The 13,176-nt window shown below is 39.8% G+C and overlaps 1 protein-coding gene across 1 annotated transcript in view; it reads right to left on the bottom strand.

The window, feature by feature from the left end:
• LOC140155569 (uncharacterized) overlaps window positions 1-12,778 on the bottom strand; it is a 31,923-nt gene extending 19,145 nt beyond the window's left edge. Inside the window, exon 1 of the mRNA XM_072178456.1 lies at window positions 11,861-12,778. Coding sequence (XP_072034557.1) covers window positions 11,861-12,275 — 415 coding nt within the window. The 5' untranslated portion in view covers window positions 12,276-12,778. The remainder of the gene's footprint in view (window positions 1-11,860) is intronic.
• Between the last annotated feature and the right edge of the window lie 398 nt (window positions 12,779-13,176).

Genomic DNA, 13,176 nt, shown 5'->3' with positions numbered 1-13,176 from the left:
CATAATGGCTTCATTTCATGCTTCATAAGTCTTGGCTCCCGAACCCTGAGGATACGGCGAAGCAAGGATTGAATAATTCCTATACACGCGCGACAGACGAGTCGGTATGCAATAGCATCCTGATCCTGTCAACACTGTGTAGTTCAGATCAAGTTATTCCAGATATTTCGCTTCAATTACACACCTTCGTCAATCGACATAGTATTATACTATAGTTCTTGCACTATACAGAAGCGTTTACAAGTGTTCCACCTCATTTCTATCACAGATACTCAAATACTCAGTAGTCACAAAGGACAACATTCAACTGAAGGTTGCTGGATAATAAGCAATAATTTATAGGCAACTGCATCATCAATGGTGCAATTGCTCAGCTGCGTATTATTAATTGATTGAATAATATTATTAATTTAATTGATTAATCAACTAAGCTTTCAAAGGCCCTTTTATTTATCAACTAAGTTTTCAAAGGTGAAATGTCTTGCCTGAACTATGTTCAGAATGGTCACTGGGGTGTGTCGGGGTGTAGGTGTATGTGTGAGGGGGGTGTAAAATGATGGTATATAAGGGTGGGTAGGGTGGTAGGTGTGGTGATGTATCGTGGTATAGTGTAGTGGGGTAGGGTAGGGTGGTAGGTGGTCGGGTAGGGTATGATGGTGGGAATAGTGAGGCCAGGGGTGGGATAGGGTGGTGGGGTAGGGTGTGGTTGGGGTAAAGTTTAGGGTGGTGGGGATAATGGGGTCAGGGTGTTGGGTACGATGGTGGGTAATTAGGGTAGTAAGGTGGTGGTGTATGGTGGTAGGTGTAGCATCAGGCCCTCCTCCTTAAAAGAAGAAAGTTTGAATGTAATGAAAACTATTTGTTTTCCTCTTTTTAACTTAAACAATATCAACTTTTAAAGTTGTATTTCAACACTTCATAATGACAACATGTCACACGCACATTCCTTTTTAAAGGAATTTTTTGGTTTTTTTGCTTGGCAGTTCTTTACACACACTGAGAAGATACAATAAGCAAGCAACTCTGGACAAAACATCAGCCAAGACATCGTTTTCCCCCAATTTTATGTCCAGATTGCAGGCCTTCTCTATCCAAAATGATGCCAACAGTGATTTTTTTTTATCTTTGCCCCCTCAGACAACTGACCCTGATACGCCACTGAACATGTAAAATACCTGAGCCAACCCCCTCCCCCCCCCCCGGATATTCATACAGTTGATGATCAAGCTGAGGTTTGCCTGCCTCTCATATTTGGAGAATTGTATCATCTTGAATCCCAGCAGGTGATGTTCTGTTGAACTTTCCGTCATCGTGGTCTGAGATAAGACATGAAACAGATCGATGTTTTAAACATGAACAGTCACTATGGACCACAAGAGCCTCATCCCAATGGCATAGTCCAATAACCTCAATTACATAAGCATAGTGCAAAATTTGACCTCAAGTTGCAGAGTATGAGTTTCTGTACCCAAATCGTCAAAGGTCATTCAATGAATGTACAAATGTATTGGGGTTTGAGAACTGTACCCCTGACAGATGAGCATGTTGTGGATCCTAGTGAGTCAGCAAGCTGTTTAAATGGACCTACATTTAAACATATCGTAGGAGTAATGTATAGAGCCCCCAACATTTTGGAGGATGAACAAAAAGGAAACAAAGTGGGAAAATCAGTTAAGCACTGGCTTGGAATGACAAATACGTAATACACCCCGGGGTAATACAGGGAGAGGGGTGGTGGGTGTGGTGTGGTGGGGAACACGTGGATCTGGATAGCCCCTTCATTTTAGCCTCGCCCATGACCCTGAAAAGGTAAATTTGACCCTGATGAATACTCTTCCAAACAAGGGCGAAATCAGGTTTTTGAAGGGGAGAGCGCGCAAATGTTATGGCAAATAGCACTCTTATTTGCCATATTTCGGCAAATAGCACTCTTTTTGCCATATTTCGGCAAATAACATTCAATTTACCATATTTCGGCAAATAAAACTCTATTTGCCATATTTCGGCAAATAACACTTTATTTGCCATATTTCGGCAAATAGCACTCTTTTTGCCATATTTCGGCAAATAACATTCAATTTACCATATTTCGGCAAATAACACTCAATTTGCCACATTTCGGCAAATAACACTCAATTCGCCATATTTCGGCAAATAACACTCTTTTTGCCATATTTCGGCAAATAACACTCTATTTGCCATATTTCGGCAAATAACACTCAATTCGCCATATTTCGGCAAATAACACTCTTTTTGCCATATTTCGGCAAATAACACTCTATTTGCCATATTTCGGCAAATAACACTCAATTTTCCATATTTCGGCAAATAACACTCAATTTTCCATATTTCGGCAAATAACACTCAATTTGCCATATTTCGGCAAATAACACTCTTTTTGCCATATTTCGGCAGATAACACTCTATTTGTCATATTTCGGCAAATAGCACTCAATTTGTCAAATTTCGGAAAATGACACTCAATTTGCCATATTTCGGCAAATAACACTCTATTTGCCATTCGGGGGAGCCTCAGGCCCAATGCTTCAATCCTAATTATGGAGGACAAGACCATAATTACGCATCAATTTACAGTTGGTGGGCGTGGGGTAACGCCGAACCCTCAGCAGACTACATCGTAATAAACTGTCGCAGCCTAGCCTAGCTTTATGCCTATTCTCGGCTTTCTCCCTGTATAGAAGGCAACATGACGACATCTATTATGATTCATGGTTAAAATGGGCCTGTTATTAGTTGGTAGGTCGTTAGGCCTACCTCACTTTGTCAATCATCGTACGTGCAAATATATAAAGGGTAAAAATGACAACCCTCACGTTTGAGATTGAGTGACTCCGTAATGGCCTGACAAACAGCCCTAATGACAGATATTTTATTAATAATGTTGATCGTATCAATAATATCAAAATAATCTAAAGCAAACAGTACTTTATATAGTACCTGTGTAAAACGTATCATATTAAACAAACAGTAAATTATCTCTAAACAACGGATAGAACATGGGCTTATGAAGAGGATCACGGCATGTCCCATTCCCCCGTCACAGCCATCGACCCACCCACACACCGGGTAGTCAAGATCTACCGCGGGATACCGGTCGCTTTGGACCGTCTATCCCGCAGTTTGAGATAATTGAAATGTCGCTGTGGGGTAGGGCCAAACGAAAACACACTCCCTGTGAGGAGCTAGGAATCATCACAAACCATGCTAAGATACATGCAATATGAATCTGTCCATACTAGTACTTTCAATCTCAAAGGCTGAACCGATTCTAAACAACACCTGATACAACGGGAAGACGCGAGCGGTGAACTGGTATCTTTTACCGCCCTTGGTTTCAGCTGTTGTTTGGTTGAACAACCAGCTCACCTGTCCATCTTTTGTACAAAAAAATAGGCCTATCTCATGGGACCTTTGCCCCCCCCCCCCTCATTCCAAAATTGAACTAACTCTATTTTAGGCCTACCCACAGTCTTAACCCTAACCTAACTTTCGGCACAACTCTAATCAATAATCCTATAAAATCACAAGATACTTAGGACAAGGGAAAGGCACTTCAGGAATAGCTATGAGTTTACACCATTTTTTAATAATTATCTGCATCAAATTATTGGCCTGGAACATTTTAACTTCATGTTCATGTATAAATGTATATTTTTCGTTTTTCTCCAATTGCATTTGAAAAGACCATTATAGAAATCACATTCATTTGCTGCTGAAGAATGCGATTTCATTTAATATTGGGCAGGACAACATGCACTGACAGTACAAGTCCACTGCCTATATCACATGGCTTTATTTAACAAGCCGCGTTAAATATTTTGCTATCAGGGGTAGATAGCAGAGAGATAGTCCCGATATCGCGATGTGTTTGAATGCACCGGACGATGGAAGGAGGTATGATAAGTTCGGTTAGTGGTAATTCAAACATAAAAGATTAAAATTTGACTTAAATAAATCCAATATTTAAAACAAAATAATAAAACTGTTTTGGTTAACGTATTATGCAGGCCTATAACCCCTCTCAACATGAGTCTAAAAATAAAATGAGCACAAACTATCCACCGGATTGTTGGCGCCCATACCCATGTGTGCGTGCTCGGTAACCTCTGCCCCCAAAGGTAAGCCATGACACAACCACCCTGGAGAACAAAACAACACCCATGAAGACACAGAAAGACCTAACACTATGGACCACAATAGCCTCATCCAAATGGCATACTCCAATAACCCCAATTAAACAATCATAGTGCAAAATTTGACCTAAAGTTGCAGAGTATAAGTTTTTGTACCCAAATTTTCAAAGGTCATTCAATGAATGTGCAAATGTATTGGGGTTAAAGAACTGTGGCCTGATAGATGAGCATGTTGTGGATCCTAGTGAAAAGACCTAAACACAAAATGCACTAAGTTTTTTGTGTATTTCATCTTGGTCCAACTGCGGCTGGAATTTCGCGTCCAATGTGCTTTTTAGCAGGACATCAAGACCTCCTTCCAGTAAAGGAATTTACGTCTTGTTGCGATGGAGTGTTATGGTGCTTTTTTTCCTGTTCCTGAGCAGGTTCAATCGATGTGTAAATGGCTAGACTAGTTGCACTTTCATTCTGTGAAAGGTATAGGCCTACCTACACCTTGCATTTCATAATGAAAAACATCAGGTAGGGTGAGAAATATGTATTGTACTCATTAACTAGCACGTGCCTGCTTGGACAGTTGGACCTGTTCAGAATTTCAGATTTGATTCTTAGAGAACTCCCGGACTATTAAGGTTCGCTGAAAACAAAATTTAATAAAGAATACTTGTTGAATGAATATTCCGCGTCGATTATTTGGAGTAAATACGTGGCCCACAAATTAAAAACACTGAACAACGAAGTTCCGAATCTTAGACATATTATTATACATAATTTTTCGTCAACCTACATAATTTTCGTCAACTAACGAAAGAGCAGAAAGTATTTCTATAGGGCCTATACCGTAAAATTCCGTCTACAAGCATATATATGCCTCTAAACGAGGTTTTTTTGACACAAGAGACAAGAGGCAGACACTCTCAACAAAAACGTTATTTGGAGTTTGAACAACTATATTAGGCCTACTGATAAAGGCGGCTGTAAAAACATGTATATTTGTAAGACCAATCTATTGCAATGTTTTTGAGAAGGGTATTGGCCTTTCATATCTTTCGTTAAAAAAAACCCTCGTTTAGAGGCATATATGCTTCTAGACGGAATTCTACGGTATAATTTTTTAATATTTTTATCTGCATATTATAGCTCCTTTTAGATTCAGGATCAGGAGGTGCACATATATGAGAGCAAGGATCACCCAAATGCGACGTATGGTGAAATTGTTTTGCCGCATGCATGCACCCATTTCATTAGCACCCAGCGGAAGCGTAGAGCGAAACCAAGCAGAAAATTGACCTGTTGTATCATCTGTCGATGAGATGCGAAACATCTTATAAACAACATCTGACCCACAACAGGTGAATCTGGATGGCAGACCCACATAGCAATCACAGTACAGTCCGAAGATCAAATCAAAATCATGTTGAATCATATAGATAGTAAAGCTTCACATAAACATATCAACATTCACTATAGGTTTCAGGGTTTGGAAAGACGACGTTCTTATAGGACCCACAACATCCTCGTCTATCATATCAGGGCATTTTTCTAACCCCAATACATTTATTTATGTGTTCATTGAATGACCTTTGAAAATTTGGGTACAAAAACTCATACTCAGCAACTGGAGGTCAAATTTTGCACTATGATTGTTTTATTGAGGTTGTTGAATTGTGCCACTGAGATGAGGCAATTGGTGTAGGCCTATAGAGTGATGCCTTATTGTATCATATTATCGTGCATGTAGTGTAATGTGCAAATCGTAACTTAAGTTACAGATAGGCCTTCTTCATGTAGCATTTGCAATGTGTGGAAATTACGGATCATGCACTGAACAATTAGGCCCTAAAACCGGCAAGATTTAGGAATGGGTATTAGGATTCTAAGGAACTTACAAAAAAGACTAAGGCTTAGATTAGATTTGGGGTTTGGAGTGCATCCTGGGGTGCATCCTGTAGGTGGATGGCGTCCCTTTTTAAAGATCAGGAGATAGTGCCCCAGATACTATAGACCCTATAGTGCCCGAAACCAGAACAACAACATCCAGTCCAGTCACCTCAACCCACATAAGGAATCAAACAAGTAGCTGTCCACATCAACAGACTTCCTGCATCATCATTCATAGACCTAAAAATAAAACCAAATGCGGCACGGAATAGGCCTACTAAATTAGTTTTGGGAATAAGAGACATCTTGGCCTTTAACCCCCCTGATGAATGTCGGTAAACCCATTAAAGACGGGACTCTAATCAAAGAGGACGAAAACAAAGAAATCAAGACTGTTTCCTCATTATATGAGATTGAACTTGAACAAGTTTACGTCGGTTACAACAAACGTAAATGCGGTCCAATTTCCTCCGAGGATTTTGATATTGAATTGTTTCACAGATTTCCACTAGGATCCACAACATGCTCATCTATCAGGGAACAGTTCTTTAACCCCAATAGAGTTGCACATTCATTGAATGAACTTTGAAAATTTGGGTACACAAAATCATACTCCGCAACTTGAGGTCAAATTTTGATCTATGATTGTTTAATTGAGGTTATTGAACTATGGCATTGGGATGAGGCCATTGGGGTCCATGCTATAGTCAGTGTCTAACAACCGGAGGGAGATTGACCCCGGGTACTGCTTGATACGCAGAATTCACCGACCGGGAGAAGCTTCTGATAAAAGTCGGGGTAAAATGTTGGAATTCTGAGTTGATAATTTGGAAGTGTTACATTAGAATATCTTGAAGTTTTGTTGAATGACGTGAACCGCAAAATGACATTTTGGTAGGAGGAGTTGGTATTACTAAACCAAACAGACGCGAATACCATGAGAAATACCGGGATCAATGAACTTCAACTTGCTACGGTTAAATCGTAATCGTGCTTGAGATGAAAATCAAAAAGAAACATGAATATCACTTCCTGGATCTATGGTTAAACTTGCGGGGCACTTAAGTTTACGTTTGGCCACATTTAAACAAAGCAATAGACTTCAGTATTTTCGAACATGGACCGGAGTTTTTGCATATAAAACGAAAAAAAATTACAGAAAAATAAAGTTTAACTTGACATAATCATCCCAAAATCAAAAGTCGTCACAAACTCGGATTTGTGCAACAAAGATGCAATGTCAAAGGCTGACACTATATTGCAGGTCTTTGCTTACGTCGCTGTCAGTTTAGAAAAAACACAGGGAGTTGTTGCAGGTCTTTGCTTACACGAACCTCGCTGTCAGTTTGGAAAATCACATGCCACGGTACAGTTTTAAGCATTATCTAAACCTATTTATTAAATACGTTGCTCTATTAACATAGGCCCTGTGCTGTAATCATTCGTATTAACAAGTCCATAAATACAAATTTTACGATATTTTTGCCAAGCGATTGAAGCAAATGAATCTGCAAGAGGAATGAAGGGTGAAAAGAATCTACTCCAGAGACACATCAATTGGACTGCATGGTGGTCAGTGATTCCATGCGCACACAACACTTAATGAGTTAATTTAATAATGCCTAATAAAAGACAACTAATGTAATCACATTACTCAATCAAAGTGTCGCGTGCCAGTCAATCTGATATGTTTAGTTTGAATTACTGTGTGTTTAAACTAATCTAATACATGTAGTATTATGTTTTTGTATGGCTTTCAGAGTATAGTTATACTACATGTACGATATCCATCACTCATTCGCCTGCTGTCCAGGGCCGGATTTCGACCTGCTCTTCTTTTCAGGGCCCTGTGCCAGGCTAAATATCATAGGCCCTGGCTGTCCGGATCCATGTGTTTACAAAACACTCCTCGTGTTTCATTCCAAAGCAGTTATTCGCTCAATTTTATCCAAACTTCCCTTGATTTTTTAAATTTTTTATTTGCTTTCTTAGCAATATTATTTTTAGTTTTAGGGCCGATTTCTCGAAGAATGACAAGTGGCCTGGCTTCTTAAGCCCCGGGCCTAAAGCCATCCAATTTTAGCATACATCACCACCATGACCAAGAGATATAAATCAATAAAATGGATCCAAATTGGCAGGGCTATCCTTTTAGCTTAAGAAGCCTGACCACTAGCCAAGCTTCGAAAAATCGGACCATAGACTCTACCTGGTTTTCATCAGCGAATGTTTCAAATGAGGGAAATAGTTTCCCTTGATTTTCATATCATTATTTTGAAACGTTGAGTTTTATAGTACCATTTGAAAGATGACAAGCAATTGAGCAAATTGCTTTATCATTGAAAATGCTCTGTACCAGATCAAACAGATGACACTATGGACCACAATGGCCTCATCCCAATAGCATAGTTCAATAACTTCAATTAAACAATCAGAGTGTAAAATTTGACCTCATGTTGCTGAGTATGAGTTTTTGTACTCAAATTTTCAAAGGTCATCAAATGAATGTGCAAATGTATTGGGGTATAGAACTGAACCCTGATAGATGAGTATATTGTGGATCCTATATGATTATGAAGCGTTAGGAGACACTTTGCATAAGTTGCACTTGACACATGATGTGAATTCACACCTTTTCCTTCACATTGTTGACTTTTCTCACGATACATTTTTGACGCGATTCAAGGGCCTGAGACTGAAACCTCTGCAAACTACCTCAAAGACCTCGAATCCGGACACAAAAATTAACAAATAGGGACGAACATTTGACTTTGCCCCTTAATATGACAAAATAATTGACAAAAGGGGACGAAAATTTGGCTACGCCTCTGCCGTGCACCAAACCTTTGCCACTAATCACAGCTGATGATCAATTAGCATAAACAATAGCCACTGAAAACGCCCCTGTGGCTATTGGTTTATCTAAACTTCATGAGATGGTTTACTTCCGCTTTATCTTCTCCATGCAATCAACAAGATCAAGTGTTTGTTTATTTTACTCTAATAGTCTTGGGCAACAAAGGTACATCAAAAAGGCCATGGGGCTATTAATAATATCATCCCCGGTCCCCTCCTATATAACATCTTCAGAATCTATGATAAATACAAAAGTGGGTAACTATAAACAAAAACCTTTTTTTTTTTTCTCGCAATTCAGATGGAAGGAAAATTTGTCAGGTATTTTGACACCAGGACAAGCAAATTGCTTGAAAACTAGTTTACCTAAGTTGTGAACATGGGGAAAGATGCTAGGCCTACATGAAGCACAGATCCTGCACGAAGTTAGCCCTACCATAGACCTTTTTATACAAGTCAACTCCGAGAACTGGTTTTGGGGTTTTAGTTGTCACTCACTGGGTTTAGCAGTTCTTTGGGATTGCCATGATCAACCTGACTGGACCATGATACATGTAGTACTAGTAGTAGGGCTACATGAAGTTGGTATTCAGAAGGCCTTTGACTCTAGAGATCACAATCATGCATTGACAGACCAGGGAGAACAGCCGTATGTCTTTCATACTCACAGGTATCGACGCATCGTACAGGTGCATGTGTAGTGACAAAATCTAAGGTTATTTCCTTGCTTACTGGCGCCTATTTACTTAATTACGTAAGTCTTTTGTTTCATCACGTCACTTTGCTGTTTGACGAATATTAGGGACGCACCATTTGATACTCAGGGGGGGGGAAGGAAGTTGGGGTCGGGGGAAGAAATTTTTTTCGCCGCCAGAGGCGGCGAAGTTTGAGTTTTTTCGCCGCCGAAGGCGCATGTTTTTTTTTTTTTAATTTCATGCATTATACACAGTTAGGTGGGGAAAGGTTTTTTTTTTTTTTTTTTAGTGTTGGTGGGGAAAGTTTTTTTTTTTGCTCATGTAGTGGGTGAAGTTTTTTTTTTTTTTTTTACTTCCTACCCCCACCCTGAGAATCTAATGGTGCGTCCCTTACCCTTCTGTGGACATGGTCATGATGGTGGACGGATCAATGGACGGAAACCCATGTCACTTCAAACTTGTTCTTGGAAGTGTGATATCTGTGCATGTTTGTTTGGTTCTGCAGATTTGATTGAAATTTGGCCAACATCATATACCTATATCATGTTAAATTAAAGAGATCCCCTCTTATGCAGGCGTCAAAGGGAGTCTTGAACTCCTCAAGCCCTTCACCTTGATTCACTTTTCAAAAATTATTTTTAGGCAAAGATTCACCTTCTCTGTCCAAAAATATTAGTTCAAGATTCACCACAAGAAAAAATTATTAGGTCAATATTCACCTGATCTGTGAATGTTTGCTTCTATATGCAAAAACATAACAATCTAGGCCTACATACAAGATTCACTTTTGCGATCATTTGTTTGGTTGAAGATTCACCGTATCTGAAATTCATTGGGTCAAGATAAGATTCACCCAATGATTTTGTCCAGCAAGGTAAAAGATTAGACACATTTCGCCAAAGAAATGGTCTATTTCAGAAGGGTCGGATCGCGTCACAAGAGTGTTGGTCCAAACATTCAAGTGCTCAAGTGGATTTTGTAATGTCAGAGGGGGTCTGTCATGGCCCCCTGTGCACTGAACAAGTGCTACGTTCACTCGTTCACTGTGTAGTGTGCATGTACCCCATGCATGTACCCCGGGTACATAATATACATCCTTGACACATTACTCAGTTGATTTTTCTCATCTTTTCGGTAAGGGTTTTGTACTTTTGATTGTTTTGCACAAATACCAGTGATGAAATGTTTATGACTTGTGTTTCAGGACCATTTGTTCCATAGGTCAATCAGCAAAGGTCGGCTTCAAAAATACAGAATGTGCATAGGCCTTCATCGTCGGCATGTTCAATGATATAGGCCTTGGCCTGAAATACATGCATACAATCATGAAAAGAATGATGAAAGTTGCGGGGGATACAGAGAAACGCAAAGAAATAATTATGTTGTTTAGATTTCCAGGGTCTATATTTAAATAAAGTCAGTGTTCTACAGGGTTTATCAAATGATTGGTACCCATCAGCTTTGTTGAAAGATTCAACATTAGATCCTCAATTGATTAAAATGTATAGTTTTATGACCTTTAATAGCATAAATCTGCAAATACGGTGGATGTTAAACTGCATTTTGATAGCACATACTTGTCCATACTCACTGGATATTGATGGGTACCAATCATTTTGATACTCCCTGTAATGTATTATATATCTCATGAAAACATATTTCTGGTATATCTCATTGTATTCAACTATTAGTCGCATCTTTAATACCACAGACATAACTCAAAACCGGCTTCAACATGCTCTACAAGGGCGTGTCATTCATAAAGACATGGCTTGCATAAGGTATGTCTTGGCATCTCTGGACATGTCTTGCATGAAGTCCTACCTTCATTTATGTCGCGTTTTATCATAGAAATGTACATATCTCAACTGGTCCCTGAAAGACGCTCGTCTTTCACCCGTGGCATAAATGCCAGACATGTCCTGGCATCTCAAGACATGTCTTGCATGAAGTCCTATACCTTCATATGTCGTGTCTTATCATACCCATGGCCGGCCTCAAAGACGTGTGTCTTCTGTGCTTTCATGATATAGGCATAGCCAACACATGCACACACGCCACAAAATCCAATATGGAATAAACAGTTTCCTCACATCTGGATACCATGCATCCGATGGATACAACAACACTCAAACGTCGTTTTTCACGTGGAACAAATTGTTCATTCACTTACATGAAGAAGGCCGAACTGAAATTGAAGTATTTTGTTTGATCATTTAAGAATTCTTTAAGGTGTTTCTCACTGAAAAAAGAAAGAGTACTAATACTACTAACCTTTCAAGGAAACATCTGCTGGACTTCTGTCTTCAGACGACAGTGGTGATCTGAGGTACTGCTGGTGTGGTTGTTTGCCCAGGATACCATCAATACTGTACTGCCTGCGATAATGAGATGATATCGAAGATCCAATCTCGTCAACTCTTCTACCCAAATGGTCCACAGGGCCAATCAACGACACTGGACGAGGTACTGATGATCCTCCATGACCATCGCGCTGTTGTAGACGCGGTGATGGTGACGATGACGGGGTGCTATTCACGTTGTCATCTTCATCATGGTCGCGACGATGATGATGATCATCACGGTCGTGATGGCTCGCAGATGACATCAATGGTGCAAATACCGAACCTGTTGTCTGAGACATATTATAATATTGTTCCATCATCGCTGAAAGGCTGCTAACAGACATGCTTAATGACACCGAAAACTCAACTTCAAATGTCCTACTGCTGCAATAAACAATGCAACCAAGTTTTTCTCACCCTAGTTCTATGCAAACACACGTGGGAACTCCGAGACCAAACTTCTTATGATTGCGTCGAAAAATGTTCAACACACGTTGAATAAACTTGTGAAGCAAACGGCGATAGTACTAGTAGCTGATAGTTTTTTCTGGTAGAAGTCAGAGATGTTTTGCCGTTTGTAACTAATGCATAGATAGTATTGGATATATGGCTAATGTATTCTCAAGCAACAATAATCAGTACCCTGAATGATGACCAGTGTCATATACCAATGTTTCAGGAAACATTTAATAATCATGAATGAGCTCAAAATGACCCTCCGAATACGACCCCGCATCCAATTACACTCTGTAGACCGTTTTACTTTGCGGGATGCCTAACTCTCGACCAATCACCACAGTCGAGATACAAGGACTCGGCAGGCTGCGGCACCAGGGTGGAGCCCCTCGGGCTTTTCATGTGGTCACACAAGCAATTATTATTATTCCATCTCAGTAAGTTCTGACTCTGGTGCATAGCCGAAAATAGTCACCCCGTTGAGGCCCTCTCGCAAGCAAAATTCCTGAATGAAAATAAAGTTGGTGCCGTTGTTATGATTATTAAAATCGCGTTACATTCATAGGGAACTCCTCATTTTTGTTTTATCTTTTAGGCCTTCAGGAGATGCAAAAAGTACTGTACGTAAATAAAGCGAGGCAAACAAACTTCCTCCCGTTTTGTTGTTCATGCAGGCAACCCACATTTTTTGTTTACACCAGTCAAGTCAAGTGTATGATGCTTTCCCGGGGAGGGCACTCTTTATTGTCCCGGGTACTTTATACAGGTGACGGGTGTTTGTCAATAGAC

This window comes from Amphiura filiformis, chromosome 6 (genome assembly GCF_039555335.1).
Source record: "Amphiura filiformis chromosome 6, Afil_fr2py, whole genome shotgun sequence".
In the NCBI taxonomy this organism is placed as follows: Eukaryota; Metazoa; Echinodermata; class Ophiuroidea; order Amphilepidida; family Amphiuridae; genus Amphiura; species Amphiura filiformis.
Note: the sequence above shows the minus strand (reverse complement) of the source record. Positions and strands in the feature narration are given on the sequence as shown.